Below are 27,804 nucleotides of genomic sequence, written 5' to 3'. Positions count from 1 at the left end.
AATGTTTGGTCACTCAAAGCTATAAGCTTAATCACATATCAAAGAACACAGGCAATAAAGCCCATCTTACTAAAACATATAGTATTAGGCCAAACAAAATATAAGAGGACAAAAATCTAGTGGTCACTGAAGCCTCTTCAAAAAAGGTCTAAAACAGAATGTTTCCATCATGTATCAGAATAAAAATGTACTGTATTAAAATTTGATTTTTTTTTTTTTTACAAGCTGTCTTTTAATCAGTCTTCTATTTACAGTGCAGAACTTCTGCCAACTGCAGTAGTTTAACTTTGGCACAACACTAAGTTCCAATCCTTTTGAGTATTCAAGTCCTGTGTGTGTCCAAAAATTTTCTTGGTTTCACGAAAGATTAGGCCCATTCACAGTTAACCAGTTTTCTTGAACTTTTTCAAGAATTGCTTCCCCTTCACCACATTGGGCAGCTACAAAGGAAAGACACTGTAAGCTATTGCATCATTCAAAAGAAACTCTTCATTCTAAACAGTGACAGTATTGTTGCTTCCTTTAACATCACATACACCAGACAGATCACACAGACGGCTACATACTGGACACCTTCTAAAAACCTTGCTGGTCGTTAGTGAATCGTCTTCCTCATACTTCAAATATATAACAACGCATTAACTTAATTTCATTTCACATGTCAAACAGGACGTTTAAATATATTGCAATATATTATAGAAAATTGCAAAGCGCCATCATTTCTGTAAACGAGATTGACACCTGTTAACTCTCCTGTGCACTTGAAGAGCAGTACCTAGTGCCACATTTTCTATACAATATAAAGCCTTCCCAGGTAGGGCAACTCATTTTAGTGCATTTCTGTACACACTGTAAGCATACATGCAGATAGCCAACTATGCAAAATTGGAAACATTTTTGTAAGCTGGAACTGGAGGTGGGGGGAACATTTCAAAATCATAATGGAGCTCTTGCGGTTGACCATTTCGTATCACAGATGAAGACTTCAATCTTCTGTCATTCTGGCAGCTTCTTTAGGGGAAGTTTCATGATATGTATCTAGTATTGAATAAGCATAAGAAAATACTTTCATCCTATGGGACACAAATATTATGTGTCTTAACGCATTCTAAGTTATGCACAGTCCAATGTTCATATAGTAACTTTATCTCTAAAACACTTGAGAAACCCCAAATCATTTTTATGCCACAGTAAAACAACCAAGGATCAGTTACTTTATCCACCTCTGTAGTGCTACCTGCTCTAGAATAAAAGAAAAAAAACCAAAAAACCAAACAAACGCCTCACACTTCCCACCAAGCATGAAGTCGGAAGCGGAGGTAAGTACCATTGCTAACCACAACGCAAAGACCAGTGCTGCAATCCAGCCAGCACGCTCCCAGGCGAAGATCCATCTCGCCTGATTTCAGACGTCTGTAGTGTCAGCGTCCGCCTGCAAGCCACACGTAACAGTCACCGGAGCTTAGGGTGCAGTTCGTCTGACCAACTCCAGGCATGTTGGATGAGCAGGCTTGCATTCCTTAGGCATACTGACTAGCTACGGTGTCCCGCTGAAACGCAGACATCAACGTGCAATCAGACGAATCCCATCTTAATTAATGAAAAGTGCTACGGGACCCGCAGTTACCCACTCTATGTTTTATGAAGTTGTGTAAGTCGGTTTTGCAATGACTATCCACTGAAAAAGTGCAGATGCTCTTCACCGCAGAAGGAGAAAAACCCCCAAAAGCTCATATCATTAAACTTGAAAAAAGCATCTGTAACCCACCTGTGCTTCAAAATCTCCTTTTATTAAGTGGGAAAATGATACAGAAATTTGAGCTACTGAGTGTGTATAAGTAGCTATTGAGGGGGTTTTTCACTTTCTGTTACAACTTTCATTTTAAAATCTTTTCCTACAGAATTTTAATACATCACCAAACCTCAAGTAACTTGACCCAATAAGTTTGTGTCATGCTACTTGGTAAATCTACTTATCTGAGGATATCACAAGCTTGATGGAAACTGCAGGTGTAACCCAGCACTGTTCAGTGCAGGGAACAGAGCCCTCTGCTACCTTTCCCATCCCTAATTTACACCATCATCTGAGGCATTTTGAACAACTCTCACCAGTTTTACTGCTCTCTGATCATTGGTAGTATCTTTTCATTACTACTGAATGTAAGCGAAATTATTTTCCAAGAAAAAATAAATTAAATCAAAGAACGTAGCTATATTTCATTGCACTGTTTTTGTGCATTCAGGTTTGGGCAGGGATAGTTAATATCACAGAAGCTTAAAGATTATCTTCTCTCCTTGGGAGATATGAATATAGACAGATACAAGACTCGGGTGGAGGATGCAAATCAATACTGTCATATTTACAGAAGCAAATACTGACATCCAGCCTGAATACACAGTACTCCGTTAAGTGCAAAAGGGAAAATGCTCCCCACCTTAAACTACAGCTTGGTTACTCAGCAGCCAGAGACTAGTTGTCAGAGTTACTGCTGTGCTCTCATTTCAGAGGAATATGGGGGAGGAAAAGAGCGTCTGCATCTTTGGGCTTTCTGGCCTACCGGGACTGCATAAGGCCATGAATCACTTTGTATGGGCTCCAGAAGAGCCTACTCTGCTCTGTGGAAGAGAAGGGACTGCATTTGCCTGCCTCAAAAGCTCTTTGGTGAGCCGGAAGAAAACAGGCTTTTGCCCAAAGTCAGCAAATCATGCATTAGAAAAATTATTTCATGTCATGTGCAGACATTTCACTCCCAATAATCAAAGTTACAGACAGCATATTGCATATGTCATGAAAAAGCAGTTTTTAAAATAGTACTGGAGAAGGTTAAAAAAGGGAACGGCCTCATTTACTGTAGTTTATTCGATATAACCCACTAAGTTCCCATCGTGAGGCATCTTTCCTCTCCTTTGCTTTCAAAACAAAGCAGAGATTTCTATGTGCTAAAAATGAGTGCTTGCAATACTTGTTCTGTCAGAACGGCAAGAGTAAAACTTGTTTTGCTTATCAACTTCCAGGTAAATGAATCCTGCAGGGCAAGCAAAAGTCAAGAGCCTTCAAGTTTCTGCATTTTCCCTTCTTTCTGCTTCTTACAAGCCAGCACTCCATTAGTTCATTTGAACCTCCAGGGAGGAATAGGTCTGACTTTCTTTTTATAACAAACACCAACCTTGGGGTCATTAAGAGGTTGATACTGGGAAGACAGCACTGTTTAAGGTGGAACTGTGCTCTTTCATCGTACTCTGAAGCAAGAGCAAAACATGCCATGAAGCAGCACGATGCAGTGACACTGGATGCCCCACCCGACTGTGACACTGCTTGCTTGGTTTTAGCTCTTCTCCCTCTCCATTCTGGGACAGGATTATCTTTATTTTCTCTTTAGCTGAATTCAAGAGACAGCAGTCACTAGCATCATCAGATCAGGTACTCCTGGCAGAAACAGCAGATGAAGAGGAAAGCTCTACCTTAGCTCTAAAGGAACTGATGCTCACAGCTGAACTCTGAAGCAGTGGTCCTAGCGAAGACTGAGAACAAACCAGCTACCCAGAGGTAAGATCTGAGCAAGATCAAAGAGTTTCTTCATCTCCCTGCCAATGACAATCACTGAAGCCTGGCTCATAACTAGCACAAACCTAAGAGGTGAAGCTCCACAAAAATACAGAAAACATACTACAGGCTTATCTACACACAGTTTTTCACTGACAAACAAAACCCCACGTGGACACTCACCCCAGGGTAGACGTACTTTCTTGCCCCTTCCCTCCCCGCTGTCAATGGGGCTCAGTCCAAGTGACTTCCAAAACACCTTGCAGGTGTGCATAAACTACAAGAGGGAGCCAGGCTGTAGGGCATGCTGCTGCTGAGTACAGCAATGCTCAGATTCATCACAAATTAAGACACTTGATGAGGTTCAGGAAGTTTCCTGTACAGATTTGGTAGAATGAGAAGGTGCCCTAGCCCCTCCACCTGCCAGGTGATTTCTGTTTCTCTCAGGTGACTATATAGTGTGCCTTGGGCACCTAGGTAAGGAGGTCAGCAGCCTAAGGTTAGATGAGATTAATCTAGGCTAAACCATTGTTACCAGTAGCTTTGAGCTCCCACCAGCCACAACCACAATTCACAGATAAAACAGACCAACGTGCAGACAGCTCTTTCCAAGGCTTCTCCTGTCAGTCCTGATGCGGGAGGCCTCCAGAAGGAGTTTCCCCCTCTCCCAGTATGCAGTGCAAGTATACACATGCTGTAAACATGAAATAAACTGGTAATTAATGGACTCTGCTTGTTCAAACAGAAATAACAGAAATCAGAGACAGATTATGAGCAATAATGAATGCATAACTGCTGTCTTCAGGCTGAACCCCCTCAGATTTTTCTCATCCTTGGCACAAGTGAAAGGCTTACAACATATGTGTAGCCCAAAGGAAATGTGGGGACCCTGCATCTCTCATTAGCTGACCGACAGCATATGGTTTAATTTGAATTTTATATTCTGTAAAGAGACAATGTTCCTCAATAGGATGTAAATACTATTACAACCACTGGAATACATGGAACTGTAATATCTACAGCAACTGAGAATCCAGCCCAGTATACCTCCGCCACCATCTCTGACCATTTTACTGAAAGAAGATGTCCAATCCATCTATATTTAGTCTGATAAACAATGTATTTCCTCTTCCTGTGTTTTTCAGACCAGATGTGCTAAGGCCTGCCATTGTAGCTGAGCATTATTTAACAGAACACTGCCAAAATGGAAAATTTCCCAGTTTAATTGTATAATTAACATGGCTCTTTATTTTTTCCAATCTTTTAAAGAAGGTCAGATTTAATGCTCACCTAAATGCAGTGTCCACTAACAAAAAACTGGAGATGTTTATTTGGACAGGTTGCTTGGATGCAGTTTTGGTTTTTTTTTATTTGAAAGGAAATTAATTCTGGGACAACCTTAAGGATTAAGGCAACTCCAGATTTTGCTTGTTAGAGGCATATTCCCAAGGATTTTAAGGATTTGCTTTAATATTTTTGGAAACTTAAAAATAGCATCTCTTTCCATACTAGCTTTGTCCTTTCCGACTCAACAAGCAGATTTTTGACCCTGTATTCCCAGCGCAGCTTGATGCTAATCTGAGTCTTTCTTATGTCTGCTGGCATCTACAACAGCCTCATCCATACCACTACCAGCCAAATAAGAACACCTCCCAGCCACATGTAGCAGTCAATGCTGAAAAGGCCAGATCCCGATCTCTCTTACACCACCTCACATCCAGAGTCATAAACACTCCAATTACATACGCTGACAACATGGTTTTGCTTCTCCCCCACCCCAGAGTTAAACTGGAAGATTCTTGGCTAGTCCTCTCTAGCACTGCTGGCCACTTTGTGCCTCACCGATTTGAGTCTTGGAAGCCAGGAAATAGTTTCACCGTCAAATTAGTGTCACACACCAAAAGCTGTTGCCTTTTTCTTTCCAGCAATCTCAAATAGTCAGAAGAGCTCACCCTGGTAAATGGCTTTCACACAGAACATCCTCCTGCAGCTCAGGCAGCCTGTTCAATCCAGGAGCAGCAGGGCAGCTACAAGTGTCTAAAGAGGAAGATGAGTTAACGCTATTTTTTTTTTGGTCAAACGTTATTCCCTTTCTTGCTTTGACCTGGTTTCACCCACAATGAGGTATGAAAACAGATCTAAATGTTAACTCCTCTGCTTCAGAAAATCATGACTTAAAGGACTTTCTTGGTCTTTTTGACAGTTATCACAGTGAGGAAGAAAGAGTAATTCCAGATTAGGTTCCTGGAAAAGTAGAAACATGAGGACATATTCTCTCTACACTAATCTGCCTCTCATTGGTCAGCAGATGCAGAAGCCTACAGAGAAGATGCTGACAGATGTGCAAAAGGAGATTGCTAGTATCCTTTCTGCTAGTGCCAGTGTAAAAGCAGACAATGCTGGCAACAGCAGCACCAATTCATCATCATCTTTTGACATCTAAATATAAAGTAACTTATCCCTAAAAAGTGCAGACTGACAGTAGCAAGAACATAAACTGCTCTTCCCCGGAGAACCAGTTCTCTAGGATGCCAGACATCTACCACACTAACTTCCGTGAACTTGGCCCATTGTTTTTAAACTGGTAATTCAAACTCTACTAAGATTTCAATGACTTAAATAGCTCCCCTCCCCCCCCCGTTTTAAAGACACTTATGCAAGATGGAGATGTTACATACCAAATTAAACTATTTCTGGAGTTCAGTTCAGGTAGATCAAACCACCTCTAAAAATAAGTGTGTTCACCCAGCAGCCCTAAGAACAACAGCACAGTGGCGAGCTCAATCCGATAGGATGAATTTAAGTTAAACTTGCACACATATCATTCAACTGGGCTATCGCTGAAGAACAACTAAACACTAGCATGTTTATCATTCCTAAGCATCTAAAAGCCACATAACTTCATCTTGTTTCAGAATTAAACATCATGTCATTGTCACAACTTACGTGAAAACCTTTCTTACTAGTACCCGAAGACGCTTTTCGTCTCTGTATCTCTGTATTCTTACAAACCCCTAAGCATCTCTGAATGACTTCTCGGCAGCTTCTGCCTCACATTTACCTTAAAATTCAGTGTAAGATTTCAAGAAATTATTCTTTTTAGCTAGAAATATATGTACTTTTCTTACCATTTCCAACAATGAAAGAATGCACAAGCTAAAAACAAATGTTACTATCAACTGCATCAAGTCTGTCAGGCATTTAAATTAAATTTATGTAGGATACATTGATTAAATGTAACGAAAAGCATCTTCTAGCATTAGACTCATTCAGTTAGCTCATAATTATCAACAAGGAATATTTCAGCACAAGTTCTGTAAACCCAAAATACTCTGAAGATACGCAAAAGGTGCCAATATCACCTTATTTTCTTAAACCAAGCAATCCTCACCCCTAGGTTCATTGATTCCTTTGTCTCACTTTTCCCCTTCTCTTTTGATTTCAACTCTTTCCTTAAGAAATAAACCCAGGCCTTGAAACCTTTCAGGTGAAGTGATGTTTGCAAAACGACATCTTAGGTTTTTGTGTTTTCCTCCTTCATGAGCAGGCAATGTTCTCCTACATCAACGAAAAAGTGTGTCAGTATTTTTTTGGAATTAAACAACATAAGGCAATTAAATATTGAGAAGCAGTCACGTGGATGATGAATATGAACCTTCCCATCAGTAATGTGGAAGAGGAGGAGCTGAACTGGATCTGATTTATAACCCCATGTCCTAGGCAAGGCCTGAGGATGTCCATCTCTTGTAGCAAGGAAGCAAATAGCTGCTGCCTGCAAAGGTAGCATCTTGCCCACGCTCTTTTAGATGGAAGGAAGATGCTAAGCAGGTGCTTGTTGAACTGAAGGCCATGAAAAATCATTTGGCTCTTCACCGTAACATCAAAACTAATTTTTGGCCTCCAAATCTTGAATTGCACATCAATCTGATTTTGAAAGTTTACGCTTAACATGTCGGGGGGGTTCCCAAGTATCACTATCATCTGTTTCTTCCTCATCTTCCTGATCTTCCAGCATTTCATCTTCTTCCTCGTTCTCATCAAACAGCTCTATTCCAAGTTCTAATCTTCTCTGTCTTTCTGCAAACCACTCTCTGACCTGCTCATATCCCATGTGAGATTTGGCTACCAGTTCATCGAGGTCTTGCTCATTAAGGAATTTGTGCTTCATATAGTAGTCCTTCAGGATTGCTGTTCCAGTTTTGAATTTTATGACAGACACACCTCTGTCCCAGCAATTTAACCTCTTGCTTCCCCGAGGCCTCCCCCGAGGCCTCCCTCTCCCCCTCCCTTTTGGTCTTCCTCTCCCTCTCTTCCTTGTAAAGCCTTGGCCATTCAGACTGTTTGCATTGGCACTCTGGTAATAATAATACCATTTCAATCCACCATTTTTCCAGGCATAGCGAGTATCTCCAAACCAGCTCACAATTTCTGATCTTGGGAGCCCAGTTTCTTCTGCCAGCTTGTTGTATTCTTGTGGAGATGGCCACTGAGTACGGACAAAGGAACTTTTAAGCATGTGCAACTGCTCTGGTGATTTTTTGCCTATTTTGCTCGAAGTGGAACACCCTGATTTTGCTCCTGCTGCTCCATCTCCCACAGATGTTTCTCCAGCCTCTTCTTTAGAGCCACCAGCACTGCTCTCATTCAAGTCAGCCCCCTCTTCTTTTAAGACATTTGATTTCCTTCTTTCTGTAAACCAGGCATCAATCTCCCTCCTGGTCAGTTTGGTTTGGGCTCTTAACCTATTCATCTCTTCATCAGTGAGGACAGGGTTATTAAGAAAACTTGCTTGGAGGACTTGCAGCTGTTCAGCAGTCTTCTCTTTGAATTTCTGTGGGGTGAAATCAGGAAAAGCACTCCATGATGACTTGCTCTGTGGAGTGACTCCCGTTGGGGACTCATTCATTTCGTCGCTTGAATCAATAACAATAGTGGCGCATGAATCACTGTTGAGATGAATCCCATGATTATTCTTTGAGTTTCTCTGATTGTAGCGTGTATCACTGAACCACTTTTTGATCTCTCCTTTAGTCAGACCCGTTATTTTCATAAGTCTAACGATTTCTGAATCTTGGGGAAACTGATTTTTAAGGTAGCTGACTTTCAATTCTGCCAGTTGTTCCTTAGTTTTTTTTGCTCGGATGCTGAAGGAGTCAGGATTCATCAGCGTGGATTCATTTTTGATAGGCTGAGGGGCTGGAACAGCAGCTACTTGTTTGGTTTCTGCAATAGGCTGAGCAGTGTGAATCTGACTCTTCTGTAACTGTGTTTGGTTTGGGACTCCCGCTACAGTCAAAGCTATTGGGGCTGTTACTGGTAACGTATTTGCACCCGCAACTTGAGTGAGAACAAGTCCTGGCTGACCAACTATTTGGCACGTCTGTAAAATTGAAGGTAAACCATTGCTAGCGGCAGAAATGTGTGCTGGAATAACGGTAATTGTCTGTGGTACCGTATGCACTGTGCCATTAAATTGTTTCCTCCTTGCTTCCTCCACTTCCTCCGGTGTCCAGCTCACACCATGTTTCAGACGCTGGGCAGAAAACCATATTTTAATCTGTTCCTCTGTATACTTAGCTTGAGTGGAAAGAACAGTGATTTCTGACATGGTTGGATATGGGAATTTGTTGTAGGTGTTAAGCAAAAGAGGATTGTTATCCAAAGCAGTATTATAGGCTGGAATGCTATTTACAGGTATTAGGACTTTTGGAATCAGGTTTGAGTTCTGTGGAGCTGTAACAGCTGTTATAACCTGTGCCACCCCAGGCTGAAGCACCGGTGCTGGAGTCACTACCGCGCTAGCCACATCTGCTGCACTGCAAACTGAATGGCTCGCTTTTGACTCAGAAACTGATGGTGGTGGGTTTTCTACTACTTCTTCGGAGTTTGGCTCATTTTCAGTTCCCTTTTCTTCACCAGGAATGTCATCAACCACATTGTGGAAAACAGCGATACGTTTAGTCTCAGTTTTGTTTTTCATCATTTTCATAATAGGAGTTTTGCTAATTGAGATCCCTGATGAGGGGACCTCAGAAGAGTTGGCCTGTTCAGCGTTTTCTTCCCTAACAAAACTCCCATCAAAAGTGAGATCGTTTACTGTTTGTTCAAAGATTGTCTGATTATTACGTTTCACCATAGTCAATTTAAAGTTCTCCTCTCCAGGGTGGTACTTCAAATTATGTTCTGAGAGAGCATCGTATCTTTTGGTAAGGAAATTGCATTCTACACAAACGTAGGATGAATTTAATACTACGTTGGGATGTTCTGAATCCACGTGGAAAGTAAACATATTGAGATCTGGAGTTTGAAAAGTACAGTATTTACACTCATAACCACCTTCTACTTTATTTGTATTTTTCTGATTGTCTGAATCCACATACTCATGAACATCCTCATCACTGGTTACACTCTCTGCTGTAGGGTTATCTGCTGGTGCGAGTACAGGTGGTCCTTCCTCCAAGTCTGATACCATTTCTAGATCCGGATCCTGCTCGTTGGCTAAGACCATGCACGGTGTTGTTGATTTTCGTTTACTTGCCATGCCTGTTGTGTGAAAGTGTTACTGACTAGTAAGATACAGACTTAGCTTCAAGCTCTTCTTGGTTAATAATGGCTTTCGGTACTTCAAGTCAGTTCTTGTAAAGTCTCAACATTTATCCCATTAGCAGCTTTTCTTTTGTAGTGCAATCAGATTAAAAATAGATAGTTGAGGATGAAATGTTGAGACACACTGTTTTAAAGTCCACATCCACCACCTGTAGCAAAGAAGAGACAGTGGAATTAGTTCAATTCAAAGAGTAACTTCTATTCTGCTACATATTTTGGCTTAAGGTAATTCAAGTCCTTTGGGGTTCAATCTGCCACTGTTCATCCCCTGAAACCGGCAGACCCATTCCAAAAAGAGATACTAAAAGCTGAACTAAGAAAGGCAAAATCCAATCCACTTATTACAGGCTGAAATTTATTTTAGTTCATGTCAATGCAGTGAAAGGTAACTTTCTGACTGTCTCCCTTTCTTCAGAAGCCTTTTTCTTGGCACAATGCTGAGGTCAGTTGTCCTACGTAATTTTTGCAGTCTTGCCTTTGGACTGCTTTGCCTATGCAATGGCAACTTCTCTCGACCGCCCTGTGAGCTCACGTCCCTCCTATCACAAGCTTCCTATCACAAGCTTGACCCCAGAATGACACCTTCACTGCTGACTCCATCATGTCTTTTATATCAGAGGTTGTGAAGGGTCCCAGAAAAGGCAGGTTTGGAGTGTTTTTCTACTGCATTATATATGCAAGCATGAGCATGTGCAGGGCCTTTCTGCCAAGCCTGAAAACAGGTAAAACAATGCCTTCTTAAGGCATTTTGACAGACAAAAGATGACTATCCCTTCATCCTAGCTCCCCAAATGTCATTCTCCAATTGAAGACCAATCCCAAACCAATAGAAGTTGATTGCTAGCACATGGCAATTAACTAAAATCAGTTTTCATGCCTCTATGCATTAACAGAGACATGATTGATTGGGTGAACTGTACCAGAGAGACAAAGCATTAAAGATTGATATAGCAAGCAGAAACCAGGCAAAATTATGTATTTTCTGTTCAGAATTCCTTGTCCATTTCTAAGAAGAACAAAAGTACCCCCAAATAAATTTGAGGCCTACTGAAACTCAGAGAATAAATACTATCTTAAATAGCACTGACTGGAGTGAGTTTTGTCCTACAGGGACCACAACTAGTCTGCTGGAAATGATGCACAAACTTCTGCAGAGGGTTATATAAACTCTGTAATAGTTTTCTTCTTGAAATAAAATCAGACACTGATTTCTCATACCAGAAATCCCATAGGTACATGAATTTTTAGACAGTGGAACATCATCTACTTCCCAAAGCAGGGGCACGCTCAAGTTCACGGGCAATACTCAAAAGCTATTTCAGAAGGTTTAGAAAGGGAACAGCACGTAACAGGTTGAAAACAGAAGGCCAGCTTTCTTCACAACAAAGTCTTAAAGGAAAAAGAACAGTGTAAAAGGAAGAAAGGCAGTTACAAGAAATGGAGAAAGGAAATACTATTTTTCACCATAAAATAACCCGATTCTTTCTTTTTGATTATGGTAAGGCAGGGGCTGTGGATAGGAAGACAATCAATCCTTAGCTTCACATTTTTTCTTCAGGCAAAAGACTAAAGTGTTCATCCACAGCTGCCACCCAGCACTGCTCCATAAGCTCTGTTTTTCAAACTCTGTGCCTCACCTCACTTCTTCATAAAAATCCTCCCTAAATGTTTTTAACAGTCACCCTCTGCACCACTTCTGTGCCTACGTCCAAAGTGCACAGCCTGATATGATAGGCTTTTTACGCCACAGATATGGTTACATGGCATTAAAGACACTGACAATGCTCAATAAATCTTGGGTAATCATCATTCAAGGATGACAATTATTTAATAGTACTGAAGTTGAAAGATACCCTTCTTCCACAAGTTAATGCTGGCAGTCTGTAAAACTGCACAGAAGTGTAAAAGATATTTATTTTAATGTATATACAAAGTATGTATTGCAGGCCATCTCATTTATCTTTGCAGTGAGAGAACCATGAAGCAAAGCTAAATGGATCCATTTGTCTGAGTGTCCTGGGGGATGAGAGGTAGAGCATTATTAACCGTACTGCTTCTCTGTGGGGCTAGAGGGCTCTTCACAAAAGACAGACAACTGCCAAGACTCCATGTTGAGCAATGCTCTTGGGGAAGAGCTGGGTGGTATTACCTAATCTTTCTGCGATCCCAAGTTAAAATTTCAGAAATGCCAGAAATGCCCATTTTCAAAAGCTATTTAGCAGCTAGTTTGGCTGACTGAAGTTGCAGTTTGAAAAAGTGACTGCAGTACTCTGCAGTGCCTCATCCCTAGCACAGCACATAGGATCTATACGCAGGGCAGCAGAGTGAGCTTAAGGGCTTGCTGAGGGTCCCATTCTGGGATGGCACGGGGCGCAAGTGAAAGCAACGTTTGACCTGACACGCAGTGCTGGAGCACGCTCGAGATAAGGCTAGAGATAACGAATAAAATGGGAAATCTGTCCAACAAATCAGTAAGTGTTTTTCTCCAGTCCCCTCATTTACCCAATAGTGTTTGTGGTGTCTGTGAGCCTACAGGTCCACGTGCAGTTGCATCACCTGCAGCCTTTTAGCTAAATCTCTGTGTCACATCTCTGCTGTGGTTCAGTTTCGCTCACGGTGCACAGGCAGATTATTCTACCTCTCCACTGTTCACCAACCGAGCAACGTGTTTCTTTGATGTAGGCAGGTCTCAGAAAAAAGAAAGCTGCATCTACACTCTTCTGGCTACGCTATGCAAGATTTTTTTTTTTTAAAGGATGTTGATATCAAAACCCTGTTTAATTCAGGGCTATGAAGACCTAATGCAGCATTCACTAGGATCTCAGCAAAGCAAAATGCTTGCAACCCTTCACAGTCGTCTTTCCTCTACAGACTTCACAGAAACCTCCATTCCCTTCCCCTTGGTGGTAATGGGATTACTCCGTCTGTAGCACCCTGCCTGACATGCTCTCTCAGTTTACCAGGGGATTATGGAAACTCACACTTCAGCAGTTTATCAAACCAATTATACATCACCCTTGTACTTCAGTTCCTCTAAAACACCTCTCCTGTCCTGCTTAAATGAATGCCATGCGGGACCCTGCCATGTATCTTGACTTCAGTAGGGTTTGCAACATTCCGTTCCAGTAGGCCAATTACTCCAGCAAAAAATAAAATCAGATTGACTTGACATGGTCTAGTTTTGACAAATCCACCTTTTTAAGAACCCTGTGACAATTCTCTAGGTTCTTACAGGCTGATTTTTAGTAAATTCTTCCTGTATCATCCTGGGAACAAAGATCCCGTTAACTGACCTGTGATTCCCTTTGCGCTCTCCTCTGCTCATGCCTGTCCCTCATTTAAGACTGCGTATTATGTTTGCCTGTCTCAAGTCCACTGAGACCTCCCCCCATTCTCCATGAATTACTGAAGATCATCACTAATGGTTCAGAGATTGCTTTGGCTTGTCCCTTACATGCTTTAGGGTCAAATACGTGACTTAATATTGGTTAAGATTTTCTACTTTTATCTGGACTGGTTTTTTATCCCTTGCTGTTAGTATTGAAATTATACCGTGCAATTTGATTTGTAATGAAATATTCCAGGTGTTTGCTTTGTGTCAAAAGCAGAATTTTTCAATGAAAAAATCTGGAGAAAAACTTTAAATTAGTTGTACTTTTATCTCTCAAGACTGTAATCACTGCAATCACCTTCTGCAATTTTACCTCAGATTTTTATACAATTGATATTCCTAGCAAAAACAGCCCATGAACCTGACATTTTTCCAGGAACATTAAAAAGTGCAGGCATACTTTTTTGAAGGTCCCGGATCTTTTATTGTATCTTTGAACAGGCAATTGCTGAGGACACTGTTCTTCAGAAACAGATCATAAACAGTTAATAATCCCAATTCATTAATAATTCTACTAAGACAGATTTATTCCAGAGTGGAATTCAACATTTAAAGTTGTCTCTATAGCAGATTTGGATAAAGTTACATATAAATGCTTTCTAAATGCAGGCACAAACCTTCAAGACAAAGGGTTGATAGCAGAAGACACGTAAAAGAACCTGTTTCTAGCACAGATTCGTACCCACCTCTTCCCTCCCTCCCCCAAACAGGAGTAGCTGATGCAGCAAGAAAATAAATGAGATTACAGAAAGCGTTCACTGTGTGTTCAGTTTGTATGCTTTATGAAAAGGCATTTCACCCAGCTTGCTGTATGTCACACATCCAGCATGCAGGAAAAGCGTGCCAACAAAAAATACAAACCCAAATAATGTGATTTGAAGAATATGCACAAACAGGGTGGCTCAGGAGAAGATGAAGTAATAGAAACTGCTTAACTCTTAAAATCACCTAGATAACAAATTGCCTACAATCTCTCTCAACACAGAAAGCATTGTTTTGTCTTCTACTTATAGCTTCTGATTAATCCATGACAATATGCAACTATTGGTCCTTTGTTTAGCCTCCTTCTAACTACTACCATTTATTCAGAATAGATGTATCCATGTCAAAAACTATTCTGCAGAGAGCTCAGCATAGGCTAATCTGCTCTGATCTGTGCTGCCTCTCAGCAAGAAGGGTGAAGGACACTATTTTATAGTGCCATTTTCTTCAGTTGTTCATTATCTGTAAGGTTCAGAGGGCATTACTGCTTATGACTCCAACATAGAGCCAAATGTCTATCTAAATCCTGCAATATTCACATTTGACTCCTGTTCTAAAATGAGGTCTGGTTCTAATGCAACACAGGAATGAAACTTGCCCAACTGATTTCAGCAGGACTTCACGTGTGCTACAAAGATAAGGGCATGCTTAGGGTCCTTGCTGCATTACAATTTGAGATGAGGGAGGCATGTACCAGAAGCTACAGTACTGCCTGTCCACACACAGCTTCAGGGTATGCCAAAGCCACACCTGTGCTGGAGCACCGGGAATCCAACACAAAGCCCAGCAGAGGCTGAAAGGAGCCTGGGACCAGACCTTCTCAGTTACCTCCTATCCCCACTGGTTTTAATGGGTTACAAGCAGGTTCCATCAATGTAAACTTCAGAATTTCAGGCCAGAACTGAACACTAAATGAACTAGGTTATCCTTCTCTTACAAAATATCCCCCAGGTACTTCTACAGTGAGCACAGTAACTTGTGCCACTGGTTTTGAAACATGAAGCCATAAACAGTTTTTACATCTGATCATATAGAAGCTACGGATAAAACGTGACAAGTACTTAATCATGGGTACACTGATGAAGTAGTACCTTTAACATATACGGTGCGTGTCTCTGCTCCTCAGTCACATGAGCATGTCTTTTCTACACGATCCGGTCACCTTGGCAGCTAAACCTCGCATAGGCAGGGGTGTTTTTGACATCTAAAGTGTTCAATTCAAATCGTGAGCACTCAGTACTTCTAACATCAGACATCTCTGCATGATTATTCTTGAAATCAGAATTATCAGACTCACGTAAATGCTTATCACACCAACTAAAATGGCAGCAGAGTGAGGGATACTTTTTTGCATAGTTACAGCTGTTTTGTTTTGCTGGCTGTGCTGTTACACAGAAAAAGGAAAGGAGGAAGAAATAAATTCTTGACCTGAATAAATTTTTAAATGTGTTTTGGGTTGAATAAACATTTAATTCAACCACCAAAATGTTTCATATTGGATTTAGGAAAATAGGACAGTAAAAAATTATTAATTTTTGTTTATCAAAAAAGTTTCTCTTTAAAACATCAAAACAAAAGGTTTTATTCTCCTGGGATTTCCTTCTTTAAAATAAAACAATCTAGCAAAGGCGTGATTTCACAAAATGTTCCGTTCTACTTCAATCTGCATTTTTCTTTCCCCAGATGAAAAATTTCTAGAGACCTTCGTTTTCCCAGGCCCTAGTCGAGTGCTGGAAGGACAAGACCTTCCTTTCACTTCCTGGAGTTCATGTCCCCAGACACCTTTCAGCTTCTTCAGAGACCAAAGCAGCAGTCCTACAGATGGTCTCCTTTGCTAGATAGCCCGACTCATTCTCTAATCATCCCTCGTGTTATACAGGAACCCCCGCGCTTTTAAAGGTGACACAGCTCAGCACAGATTGTCTCCCTCTCCTCTCCACTGATTACAACTAACCGTATGCGCCCTCGTCACATTGGAAACCAGATTTCAAATCAGCTGCTATCAGCTTTCATTAATATTTGCTTGTCACTGCAGCAAAATTATATTTTCTCAACAGCAGTTAACAGTTTTGGGAGCTCTCTACCCTCAAACAAGTGGGACTAGGTCTCAAGGCTTACCAGCTCCCAACACTTCTATACCTCCTGCTAGGTCAGTGGCATTTGCAGGATCACAAGCAGCAGCAGCAGCTTTAGGACTATGTTGATGGATGCCAATATAATAACCTAGATAGACGGAGGAGGAGAATCCATTTAATACACGTGGTTTAAAGCAGCCTGCAAGCATGCATGACAGGCATAAAAGCATGATCAAGAGCAGGTAACAAAACATCCTGCAAATTCTACCTTGGATACAGAAAGGTGGTGATACAGTATGACTCATAATTCTGCCAACTTTATTTTTTTTCTTAAACAGCAGAACACATTTCTCAGACCTCAGGGCTAGATCCCTGCCAAATTTCAAGCTCCTACGTCAAATCCTTGAGGCACAGAGCTGTTCAGAAGAAAGATACTACGGCTTTTACCTTGAGATTGCCTCTCTTCCCCTCGTTGCTTCCCTCCTCACTGTTAATTTTGCCCTTGAACCAGCTGAATGTTTCCTCAAGACTCAATGAACAGAGAACAAAAATCAGCCTCCAAACAGAAACAAGGTGTGAGAAATTGTCATTTCAAGGATCATAAACTGAAAACAAGTACTTCGGATGGACTTACCAGGTGACACTAATTTGCACTGCTACATGCTCCGCATGTACACACAGACTTGCATACACCAGGATACAGACTTGTAATTTAAGCAGCTTGTAAAGGACCCCAAAATACTTGAAATAAATGTATAAAACCAGTGTTTGTATGAGACAGTGTTTTATGAATGAGGAAAAGGACTTGGAGTGTCACTTGAAAAGCAAAAAAAAAATAATTGCATTCTATTGCATGCACCTAGGTTAGCCCATGTCAAAGTGAAGACACATTATCAAGGCTGCAACTACTCTTCAGAGCCTCACCCGCCACTTATGCCACCGTAGGCTTTTGCTCACTCATGGTTCCTCAGAACCTCTTCTGCATGACCCAGACTCACCTCCTCCCCTCATCATACCCTCGTTAAAGCCTCCTCCAGCCTCTTCGGTCTGCTACCACTTTGTGAGAAGGTCAAGAAGGGCAGAGTGCATAAAAAGTTCTTTATTTTCTTTGCCACATGATTTACTTCTCCACTTAGGAAGTAAAAAAATGGGGACTTCCGAGCTCATATTCTAGAAGGTTTTTTTAATGTGGCTCCAGAATGCTTCCAGCGTCATGTAACAGCTTTACAATTGTAAACTGAATCACATAAATTAAGGACAGACAAAACCAAGAATTCACCTCATCCCTACTGAGAGACTCCTCCATACCAGAGAGATGCAGAGAAATTTCGTGTTCATGCTTGTAAACACAGCTGATCCTACAGAAGTTTTTCAGGATGTTACCCTCGGACCTGATCCAACCAATGCTGGTCATGCAGCAGCACTTTCACAACGCAAAATACAACACTTGAGTTTCTCTCTCCACATTCAGGGTACTTCATCACTGTCATTAAGTGCCAGTATTCCCAGTGCAGCACTAAATTACTGCCAGGACCAGCGTGAGGCTGTCACAATATCTCAGGTTTACTTGTCTCTCACTGCCACACCAACATACTCTTGGTCTGCTACAGACAAACATCACTTTAGGGGCATGGTGATGGTAGAGTAACAGCATCTCAGTGCTGGTGAGGAACTGTAACCTGTTGCCTGGAGAGGTTGCGGAGATCTGCTGGGGACTTTTACGGAATTCCCATCCTTGGAAGTTTCCAAAACTTTGTAAGACCCAGAACAACCTTATCTATCTACAGTTAATTTTGCTTTGAGCAGGAGGCTGGACTAGATTGTCTCCAGAAGCCCTTTCTATGCTAATTTTTCCCCCCAGGATTTTGGGATCTTTCAGGTTAAAACTGAAACTGACTACCCAGTTTCACTTTTTGTCTCTCACATAGTAGTATAATGCTGGAAAATTAACACAACAGGATTTAAGTGGAAAGTATGTAGTTAGCTAAAACACTCTGCTTAAAATTAATAGCTGTGAGGCTGCTTCTTTCTTGCATTAGATTTAAACACCATAAAAAACTGATTAGTTCTGTTTTAAAATATATAGGTAGTTTAAAGATGCATAAATATCCTAGGGTCAAAATTATACTCTCACTAATTGAAATGAGAACGGGCAGTAGAATTCTATTTAAAAATACTGTATGCGTTGATAAAAACACATTGAAGAAGCAACAGAAAAGCCTAAGAAAATGTACACAGCACAAAACAGGATAGTATCAGTATTGGGAGAGAAGGAAGAGAAGAATCGGTGCTATGTTTAAAACTCATGTTATTTAGAGTAGGAGAATCAAAATCACTTGTAGTCAGAAACACTTTGTTAATTTACATTAATGTTTCAAGAACACACTGAACACATTCTCTCATATGAGTAACACCTATCTAATTTACCAACATTAAACCAGTCATCCTCATTAACAGCGCTGATGACTGCCGGAAGTACTGTTCTAACTGTAAACAGGTAAGATTTTTATTAATGGGATAAAAGCACTGAGGAAAAAAAACCCAGTATTAAACCAGACGGTTTTAGTTCATGTAATTATTTTTTTAGAAGCAAGTTGTCTAAGTTGGAAATTCTTAGTGAAAACACTGAATTAGTGGCAGTCAATGACTAACCTTATAGACATGTAGACATTTGCAGTGAGCAAAGATACAAATTATTTTCTGAATGACAGAAGTGTTCTGCCTCAAAGTTGGAAAAAAGCAGGACAGGTTGTTTTCTATATAAGATCTCCAATTCAGGTTTGATCATGAGCTCTGCCAGGGCTAAAATCTTAACAAACATGGATACGCCATCACAGAAATAAATATAATCTAGTAAGTATAAAAAGTGTCATGTTTTCTCTCATAAACCTGTAGGTTTAAAAAAATACAGTCATGCTTGAATAATTCTACATATTTACAGTAGTTTAATAATACAGACATGTTATGCTGTTTAGGGGAATTTTTAATTACATTTTAATTTCCAACCAAATGCAGTCTGACATAAATTGGAAATAGCAGGAACTAATCATTAGCTGAAAAACAAGATATGCATAATTCACTATTTTCTAAGAAAATGACAAAAAGTAAAAATACTGCGAGTGAGCGTAGGTTGAGATAAAGGACTGATAAAATAAACACTCACTGATAAAATTTATCCCTTTACAAAACAAAACTCTGCAAACTACCATATCAATGAGAATAATTTGCCATTTATAAAAGTTATCAAATGCACAAATGAAAATCAAAATTAGAAGAACATTTAAATCAAGGTTACATGCAGGTTTAAACAGTGATTAAATCACCTATTTTAAACAATTTTGATTTCTATCAATCATTCCAGTTTCTATATATTAGGACTGGTTTTGAATTAATGCATTAGTTAAATGATATCTGGGGAGAGAGGGGAATAGAGATTGTAAGGAGAGGCAAGACAAACATGCCTAGTGTCACTATTAAATCAACCAAATTAAAAGAGCCCAGGATACGACTGGGGTGTGGTACTCAAAGAGAATGTTTATGAGAGTGTCCAAGTTTAGCATAAGAGAATAGGCAGGCCTAGAAACCTCACGGGAATAAAATGCATCTGTTGTTGTAGGCAGCCCCAGCAAAATGTTACTGGTTCACTAGCCTGGGGCAAGCTTTTTTTTCTTTCTCTTTTTTGACAGCCAAGTACAATATTAGCTTGCCTTTTTTTTTTTTTTTTTTTTTTTTTGCCATCATCAAGCTGAGGCCGGGTGAGAATATTTTGTGTCTAGACTAATAAATGTTTGTAAGGATTTTGCAAGACTGGTTTATGGGAACAGAATCCACTTTTTGTTTTTCTGCTGGAAAAAAGCAGCATTAAAAGCAAATGAGCACCATCATGCATTTGTTTTAAATTGCATATTACAGCACTGCTATTTTGTGTGCAATCAATACATAATTTGGAAGAAAAATGCTTTTAAAATTCAAAGCTATCCCTGAGTAGCTAAGGTTCTCTTGGAAACTGAAGGAGGAGTCTGAAATTATTGTTCTTTTGTTTGCATCCCCCAGTGGGAAAGGCAGCACACAACTAGAAACCACTGTGCTTTGAGGCAGCGTGAATCATTAGGAATAAAGATCAACCCCCCTTCATTTAAACATTAGATATTAAAACTGAATCTAGGACAAAGGTAAATTAAACTGACCCTTTCCTTGCCAAGCAGTTATCGAGTTAAATAAAATATCAGATGCACTATATATATCTTTTAACTTCCTCTACTGAGACTGAAAAAGATACTAATATTTTGCAAAACATGGCCTGTCTAAATCCCAATTACAAGCATCAACTTAATCACTGGAAATTACTGGGATATGCATGGGCCAAACCCTACATTTTCTTTTTAATATTTGTTTTGGAGGGCGGGGTATATCAAGATGAAATGGCTGACTGAGCTTTTCATTTCATTGCTTTGGGTCAAAATGACTGAATCTTTCCACACAGAGCAGTGCAGAGTGGCTGCTCTGTTGCACAGCAATCTTCAGTCCCAACCCTTCAACACGCTCTCACCCTCAAGTCCGTCTCTCCTGAAAGTCAGTTCTCCACAGCACACGGACTTAAACATTGCCTGGTGAGGAAGAGGGCTCCTGCTCACTAATTCACAGATCGTAACTTCATGAGGGTTACATCCAGAAATACAATATTAACTCATATAAAGGAGCCTACATCCACAAATTGTGGCCTTAGAACTAGCTCGTGCCCTAACACATCTGACCTGAACTGCAGAAAAAGTATTGCTCGCTCTTCATCGGTAAGCATGCGTGACCACAGGGTATGGCGTTTGTACTACATCATCCACACTTATATTAATATACCGGAAAGCTTTCAAAGCAAAGGATTCTGAAGTAAAATCTCAGTGTATTCAGTAATGTAAAACTACTCGCTCTCTGAACACTATATACAACGATCAATATATATTTCTAAGGATGTGTTTACGTGACTATTTCTTTACTATGGGTGGAAACAGTAAACTTAGATTACTTCAATATTACTCTTTTTCCTCACCTCTTCCTTCCTCTTTCCAAAAGAAACAAACAACTGATTAACAAGGCCTTATTTTTCTCCTGGAGGGACCCAAGAAATAGAGAGTTAAGAAAAAAAAAGCTACTTGTCAAGAATCAGATTTAAAATTAATGTTTGTGGACTGTGAGATAAAACACCCAAAGTTGTAATTGTTTCACAAAAAAAAAAAAAAGAGTCTTCTTCCATCTTAAAATTATTTCTTTTAAAGTAGTAAAAAGAATTAGTTCTCTACCCACCCTCAAACTTCTCCAACAAATTTAGGTAAAATATATTAAGACAACAAATTTGAAGAACAGTCATAAGATACAAGGAGTAAAGTTGTGTGGGTCTGCATCATATTTAAACAGATATCGAAAACGCCAGCAGGGGTCTTGTACAGGCACCAATTCTTCCAACTGATCCATTCACAAAAAAATAGAACTCGTGACGCTCCAGGTATGACAAACCTTTTTGTCAGTCCAGATCCCCACTGAGAAGTCTGGGGGACAGAGAGCCATAAGTATTCAACACTGCAAACAAGGCTGGACATTGTGCTGTGCTGAACACTCCAAAAATTCCACAGAAGCTACAAATGTGTTTCATCTTTCTGAGAATCCTACTGAGAAACAGAAACCCCTGAGCTTTCACGCTTGCTCCATCTAGCTCACTTGGCAACTGCTGCCAAGTGCCTAACTACTCCTGATACAGCTCTGATTTGCAGAGCGCCCTCAGCTCTGACTGATGTTGCTGAAGGCAGCTGACCTATGTATAAAGAGGCAGTATTTTTCTACTTAGAAAGTATTCTAAAGATTAACTAGGAATCTGGACTTTCTGAAGAAGCATGCAGCTGTAATTAAGGTTTAACTACCAGTCTTTGACAGCCCGGCTAGTAATAGTTGTTCTTCCCTGACTCCTTCCCCATTGTGCCCCCTTTACTCTTTTTAGGACATGCAACATTCCTAGATCTCATTTTTACCTAATTATGAAAACAGAGCCTTACACCCATGAACAGAGCCAGTAAGAGAGTTTTAAAATCAACAGCGTTTTGACATACAAAGCATGTCTTTCCATTATAACACAGGGAGGAAGGCAATTGCATTAGTACTACTACATTTTGTTTAGCCTAATATACTGCAATTTTTAGGAAAGCCAAGCTTAGAGCCCTCTACCAAGACCGCCTTGGACTATATAAATGTGCATTTCCATCTATGAAGTTCTTAGTTCTAAGGCAAAACAATGTTAAACTAATCACACTCCTAACCTATGAACATGGATTCAATCTTTAAAGCCTATATTGAATGATTTATGATTCACAGTCTTCATTGTGAGCTGACAGCTATTTCCTATCCAATATATGTGGTTCGTAAGATGCTTTGAAGATTCTGACTGCTGAACATGTGGAACTTTTACCTTAACCATCAGAAAGTTAAAAAAGCTCATTTCTGTCCTTCTGTCTGGTGGGGTGATTTTGGCGCTCACAGCACTCTCAGAACGATGCTGGCTTTGCCAAAGAGCAAGGGCTGCCGTTATGCATGCCTCATTACACAGTTCTGTCTGCCCACTGTTTAAACAAAACTGCCAGCCTTCAAGGCTTGCTTGAGCACCAACTTCGAACTGTGGGTCCCCTGGCAGCATGTTAAATTCCTTCAGCTCCTGGTCAGACCAATGGATAAGGAAGGTGAACAGACGACTGCAAAATGCCACTGTGGAAGGCTAAGCTGCAGGGATAAGATTTCTAAATATAATAAATAAGTTATATATTAATAATATTATATACTGTAATTATAGAATTTTTAAATATAAAACTATATCTATACATTAAAAAAAACCTAACAGAGCTCACGCTGTTAAAGGATGTTTGCAATATTAATTTCTTTGCTATCTCTGATGCCATTTCAGAGTGCAGAAAGTAGCATATTCAAAGTTGTTTACCATTTTTCCTAAAGGTTCTCCCATCTAGCCACATCTGTGCCTCTTTCAGTTGTCAGCAATTTTCCTAGTTTCTGTGCTCTAGCATGATACTGCCCTTGTTATATTTTTAATGATATATTAAATGTACTCTACATTCCAGTTCTTGCCCCTTTAGATCATATTCTTTTTCACTGAATACCACTGAACTTTAAGATTTACTATTATCTCAAAGCTCTTACGGATAAAAGAGCGGTACACATCTTCCCACAAGCAACAACAGCAGACTTTTGCTCAATCTGGGCTGATTTCTGAAGCTGGTTAGAAAGGATCCACTGGTAGTATAGACACCGTTCTACGAAATACGTTACAGTTCACTGAACTCTGAAGGGTATGAAAAAGACTTGAGTGAACCTTCTGAAGTTCCTTCCAGTTCGTTGACAGAAAGGCGACAGAACTGGAAATGAACCATCGGTTAGAGTGATGCAAGGCATAGAATTATGAAATGCCATCTGCCTAGTACAGGATAAGGAAATATATAATTTTTGGTGGCTTCCACCTCCACAAAAAAAAAAAAAAAAAAAAGAGACAACTGTTTATGCACCAAAGTGGTTCGAATATTTGGGAAGGTCCTGAACCAGCCACAAAAAAAATAAAAAAAAAGAAAAAAGGACAGAAGATGAATTGGAATAAAGACAATAAATTAGAATTGATGGTGGTGATAATAACTGTAATGCTGAAAACATAAGTAATCATATCCCTTTGATAGCCTGAAGAAAGAAGCTGCTTTAATGCTTAATTTGACAATATTAGAAACTTAAACAGTAACAACAGAAAAATAGTATTCTTATATGTGTATGTTCAACAAAGGTGATACTACTGGCACGTAGCGGGGAGATATATGAGTAGAAGACTAAGATCAATATTGCTGCCTATTTAGGAAACAGCAAGTAAACAAAAGAAAAAAAGGGAAATAGTACTACATTGAAAATTGCATCATTTGTTTACAAGTCACTGACAACTTGGAGGAAAACCATCTTGGACATTTATGGATCAATGACCCCACATCTAGAGCGCAAGGAGAGGGAATATTGACCATCAATACACAGACGAGAACAGCATGTCCATGCACTCAGCTAAAAATGTTCTTCAGACCCTTCCCCCATGTCATGACCCCAAAACTGTTATCACACAGGACTTTAATTTAATAAACAGACACTGAAAAGATCATTCTGTAAATTTTGCAACATATTCAGGATTTCTAAAAACTAGAAAACATGAAAATACCAAATTTGACACTGTGGAAATCTTGCCTAGACCTCAGCTTGACAGGAACAGAGAAACTAAACCAAAATGAAGATCAGCCATACCTTAGCTACAAGTGATTGTGCCTTGGTTACATTTATTATGTGCAAACAGAATTAAACCCATTCATATGTATTTGGTGCTTTAAAAGTTCCAATTTCATAAAGCTGGAAAAAATCCTGAACTCAAACTTGAGAAAAGAACCCGATTTCAAAGGTATATGACTGTTGGTTAAAAAAGACTCTTCTGAAGTCACATCTGAACAAAAGGGTCACCAACGTTAATCATAGCTAGATGAAAACGTTAAATGAAATTTCGTCCTTTCCCTCAGACTACATATAAACAAATGGGGGAAAAATCAGGGGGGAAGCTCAAGGATAGCAATAAGCTTAAGTGAAATGCTATAGACTGCTCAGTGAAGCAACAGACACAAGAAACAGTATTTTCGGTACGTTAGGAACAAAATGAATCCTAACAATAGTATGAAGTCCATTATCTGACAGAAATTCTTCAGCACTGAGAAATCTACAAGAAGCAGAACTGTTCGATACCCGCTCAAACAGTCTCCAATGATATATTGGTACGCAGTGATAAATATTGTAAATTCCAATAATAACCAACAGTGACAAATGACAGCAATTAAGGCTAGACACCAGGACAGCGGATCCAGCTAAAGCACGCACAGGTCATCAAGGGTGTTGCAAGAGAAGAAATAATTCAGAAGAGTCTAAGAAACATCAAGAGAGTAGAAAAGCATACCTCACAAAGAAAAGCTCTACCTCAAACTGCTATGTTTTACATAGACAAGTTTGGGGACAACCATAGTACACACATGCATTACCAAAATGTGGTTGCAGAGGGCTTTTCAGTCTAGCAAAGATACAAGAACCACTAGCCTGAAGTTAAAAGCAGATCATTTCAGTTACAAAAAATGGCATCTACTTCTAATCGGCTTAGGAGAATTCATTGAACAACACAAGTGAAATCGACTGCCTTGCTGGCAATGTTTAAAGACAGTAACAAAAGGGTTTTCTAAACAATGCATGTGCTCAAAGAGGTCGTAATGCAGGGCAGTCCTATAGTTTGCACCACGGAGGCTGATTTAAACGGGGTTTCTTTAAGTACTCGCAAGCCGCCTTTTATTTGTGTAAAACCCTTCTAAGCAAAACCAAACAAAAAAACAGACTGCTGGTCAAAACCAACAGCACAGCTTTTCAAATTTCTCTCTCATTCCTACGTTTAATGGAATATTTGTTTTCACATAACAAGCTTCATAACAAAATCCACTTCTTATTTATAGGATGTTTATGTGTACTTTGACATCCCCAATATGCTCTCTGAACATCTCTATTTTAAAAATAAGTGGCACCTATTCCAGCTCGAAGACCAAGAAACATCTCAGCCTTCAATGTTTTACATTACACTTTGTGCAAAGTAAACTTCTCCATCCTTCCGTTAACCATTTAACCTACCAGAAAGTCCAAGCAGCTTAGAAATAAAGCCCAAGTACCTACCAGACAGCGTTCACTACTGCAGCTACTCTGAGCCCTTTTAGAGATCCAGAACTGCCTCCATTACGTGGTTTATTGGAGTCGGTGTTAGTCTCCAGTGCTGCACATCCTGATCTAGGGGAGAGCCGAGCGTCAGAACGCACCCCAAAACCCAGACACCCCCAGAGGAGTAAACCAGACATCTTCCCCAACTTTGCCTGCACATACACCGTTCTGTGCCTCCGCGCTCGCCCCCGCTCTGCAACGCCACGGGATGCGAGACAACTCTGGAGCCAGAACTTCATGGCTCGTTGGCTGCCGTCTGTCCGTCCGTCCGTCAGGCCGAACGCCAGCGCGGGCAGCCCGGTGACACCGGGCAGGAACTCGCCAGCTCCTCCGGGCGCGCCGGGATTGAACTTCTTGACTCCCCGACTAGACGAGTCGGGCGAACGTTCCTCCGCCCTACAGCGAGCAAAGCCACGCACAGGCTCCCGCCTTCGCAGCTGGCACCGGGCGGCGGAGGGGAGAATGGGGAGAGGAGACCGTCCCCGGTCGCGAAGGGGATTAACCCCGCAGCGGGCCGGGCCGGGCCGGGCCGCGGGGGGGGGGCACGCAGCAGTCCGGTCCGAAGTTACGCCCCGGCGCTCCCTCCCGGCGGGTGCCCGGCGCCCGCCGCCCCCGGCAGGCGATGCCCACCGGCCGCGGGGCTAGCGCCGGCCGCCCGCCCGCCGCCGCCAGACAATAGGGAGGCGGGCGGGGCGCAGCCGGCCCACCGCGCCCACCCCGCGGAGCGGGCGGCCGCCCCCCGCCGGGCCGGGCTCGGCCCGCCCGCCCCCGCCCGGCCAGGAGCCGCCCTTGCCCCGGGGAGGAGGAGCGGGGCGGCGGGCGCGCCGGCGCTGCCCCGACCCCGCCGGGAGAGCGGCCGGCCCGCTCCCGGGGGGAAGCGGGGGCGGGCACGCCTCCCGGGGGGTCGCCCTCCCGCCTCCTGAGCCCCCCTCTCCGCCCGCGCCAGAGGCGGCGGGAGACGCGAGCCCCTACCTGCCGGCGCCGCTCCGCCTCGCCCCCTCCGCCCGTGCCGCCCTCCTGCCTGTCTGCCCGCCTGCCGCCTTCGCTCACGGCCGCGCCGCCATCTTGCGTTTCACAAACTACTGCACTTCTTTTGGGGCGGGGGGGCGGTGGGTGAGCCGGGAACTCCCAAGGCCGCCCGGGCCCTCGCCTCGCCGCCGCCCGCAGCGCCCACTCGCATCCTCCCGGCGCCTCGCTGCCCCGGGGCGGTGCGCGGGGAAGCCGGGCAGCGGCGGCCGGTGCCTCAGCCTCCCTGGCAGGGAGCGGGGGCGGAGCCGCTCCTCCGCCGACAAACTTCGCTAGACCCTCCCGCCACGCACCCGGGCGGGCTCTAAGGACAGCGTTCTCTATCCCCGTGAAGGGTTTTTCTCCGAGGCCAGGCCCCCCCCCCCTCCGTTCCCTCAGGCGCCTCGAGATGTCGCTGAGGGAGGAGGACATTGCGACAGGGTCCAGAGCCCCACACCAGGGGCGAGCGAGCACAGAAGTCACAGCTCTGAGGGGAACATACCCGCTCCCTTTATTATGTTAACAGAACTTGGAGAAGGGGGGATCGTTTCCTTTCGCCCATACCTAGATGTTTTAGTCAATATTTAGTTCTAACTCCCGTTGCGTGCTTC

At 41.8% G+C, this 27,804-nt stretch overlaps 1 protein-coding gene across 15 annotated transcripts; it reads right to left on the bottom strand.

Moving 5' to 3' along the window:
- Positions 1–201: 201 nt before the first annotated feature.
- ZHX1 (zinc fingers and homeoboxes 1) lies at positions 202–27,466 on the bottom strand. 15 transcript variants are annotated; one of them, XR_010371387.1, is made up of 6 exons: positions 27,161–27,466; positions 26,147–26,257; positions 7,915–10,299; positions 6,223–7,102; positions 5,497–5,581; positions 202–1,038 (listed from the first exon to the last, which is right to left on the bottom strand). XR_010371387.1 is itself a non-coding variant. In XM_064442145.1 (5 exons), the coding sequence occupies exons 3-4, from the start codon at positions 10,083–10,085 to the stop codon at positions 6,961–6,963; spliced, it is 2,313 nt and encodes a 770-aa protein (XP_064298215.1). In that variant the 5' UTR covers positions 10,086–10,299; positions 26,147–26,257; positions 27,161–27,466; the 3' UTR covers positions 202–5,581; positions 6,936–6,960. The 15 variants fall into 15 exon arrangements, 9 of the variants coding, with proteins under 9 accessions (XP_064298215.1, XP_064298216.1, XP_064298217.1 ...); XR_010371388.1 differs by having other exon boundaries at positions 202–440; XR_010371386.1 differs by having other exon boundaries at positions 202–5,581; positions 6,223–6,298; positions 6,936–7,102.
- Between the last annotated feature and the right edge of the window lie 338 nt (positions 27,467–27,804).

This window comes from Phalacrocorax carbo, chromosome 2 (assembly GCF_963921805.1).
Source record: "Phalacrocorax carbo chromosome 2, bPhaCar2.1, whole genome shotgun sequence".
Classification (NCBI taxonomy): Eukaryota; Metazoa; Chordata; class Aves; order Suliformes; family Phalacrocoracidae; genus Phalacrocorax; species Phalacrocorax carbo.
The sequence above is the reverse complement of the archived record's forward strand: the minus strand, read 5'-3'. Positions and strand labels throughout refer to the sequence as shown.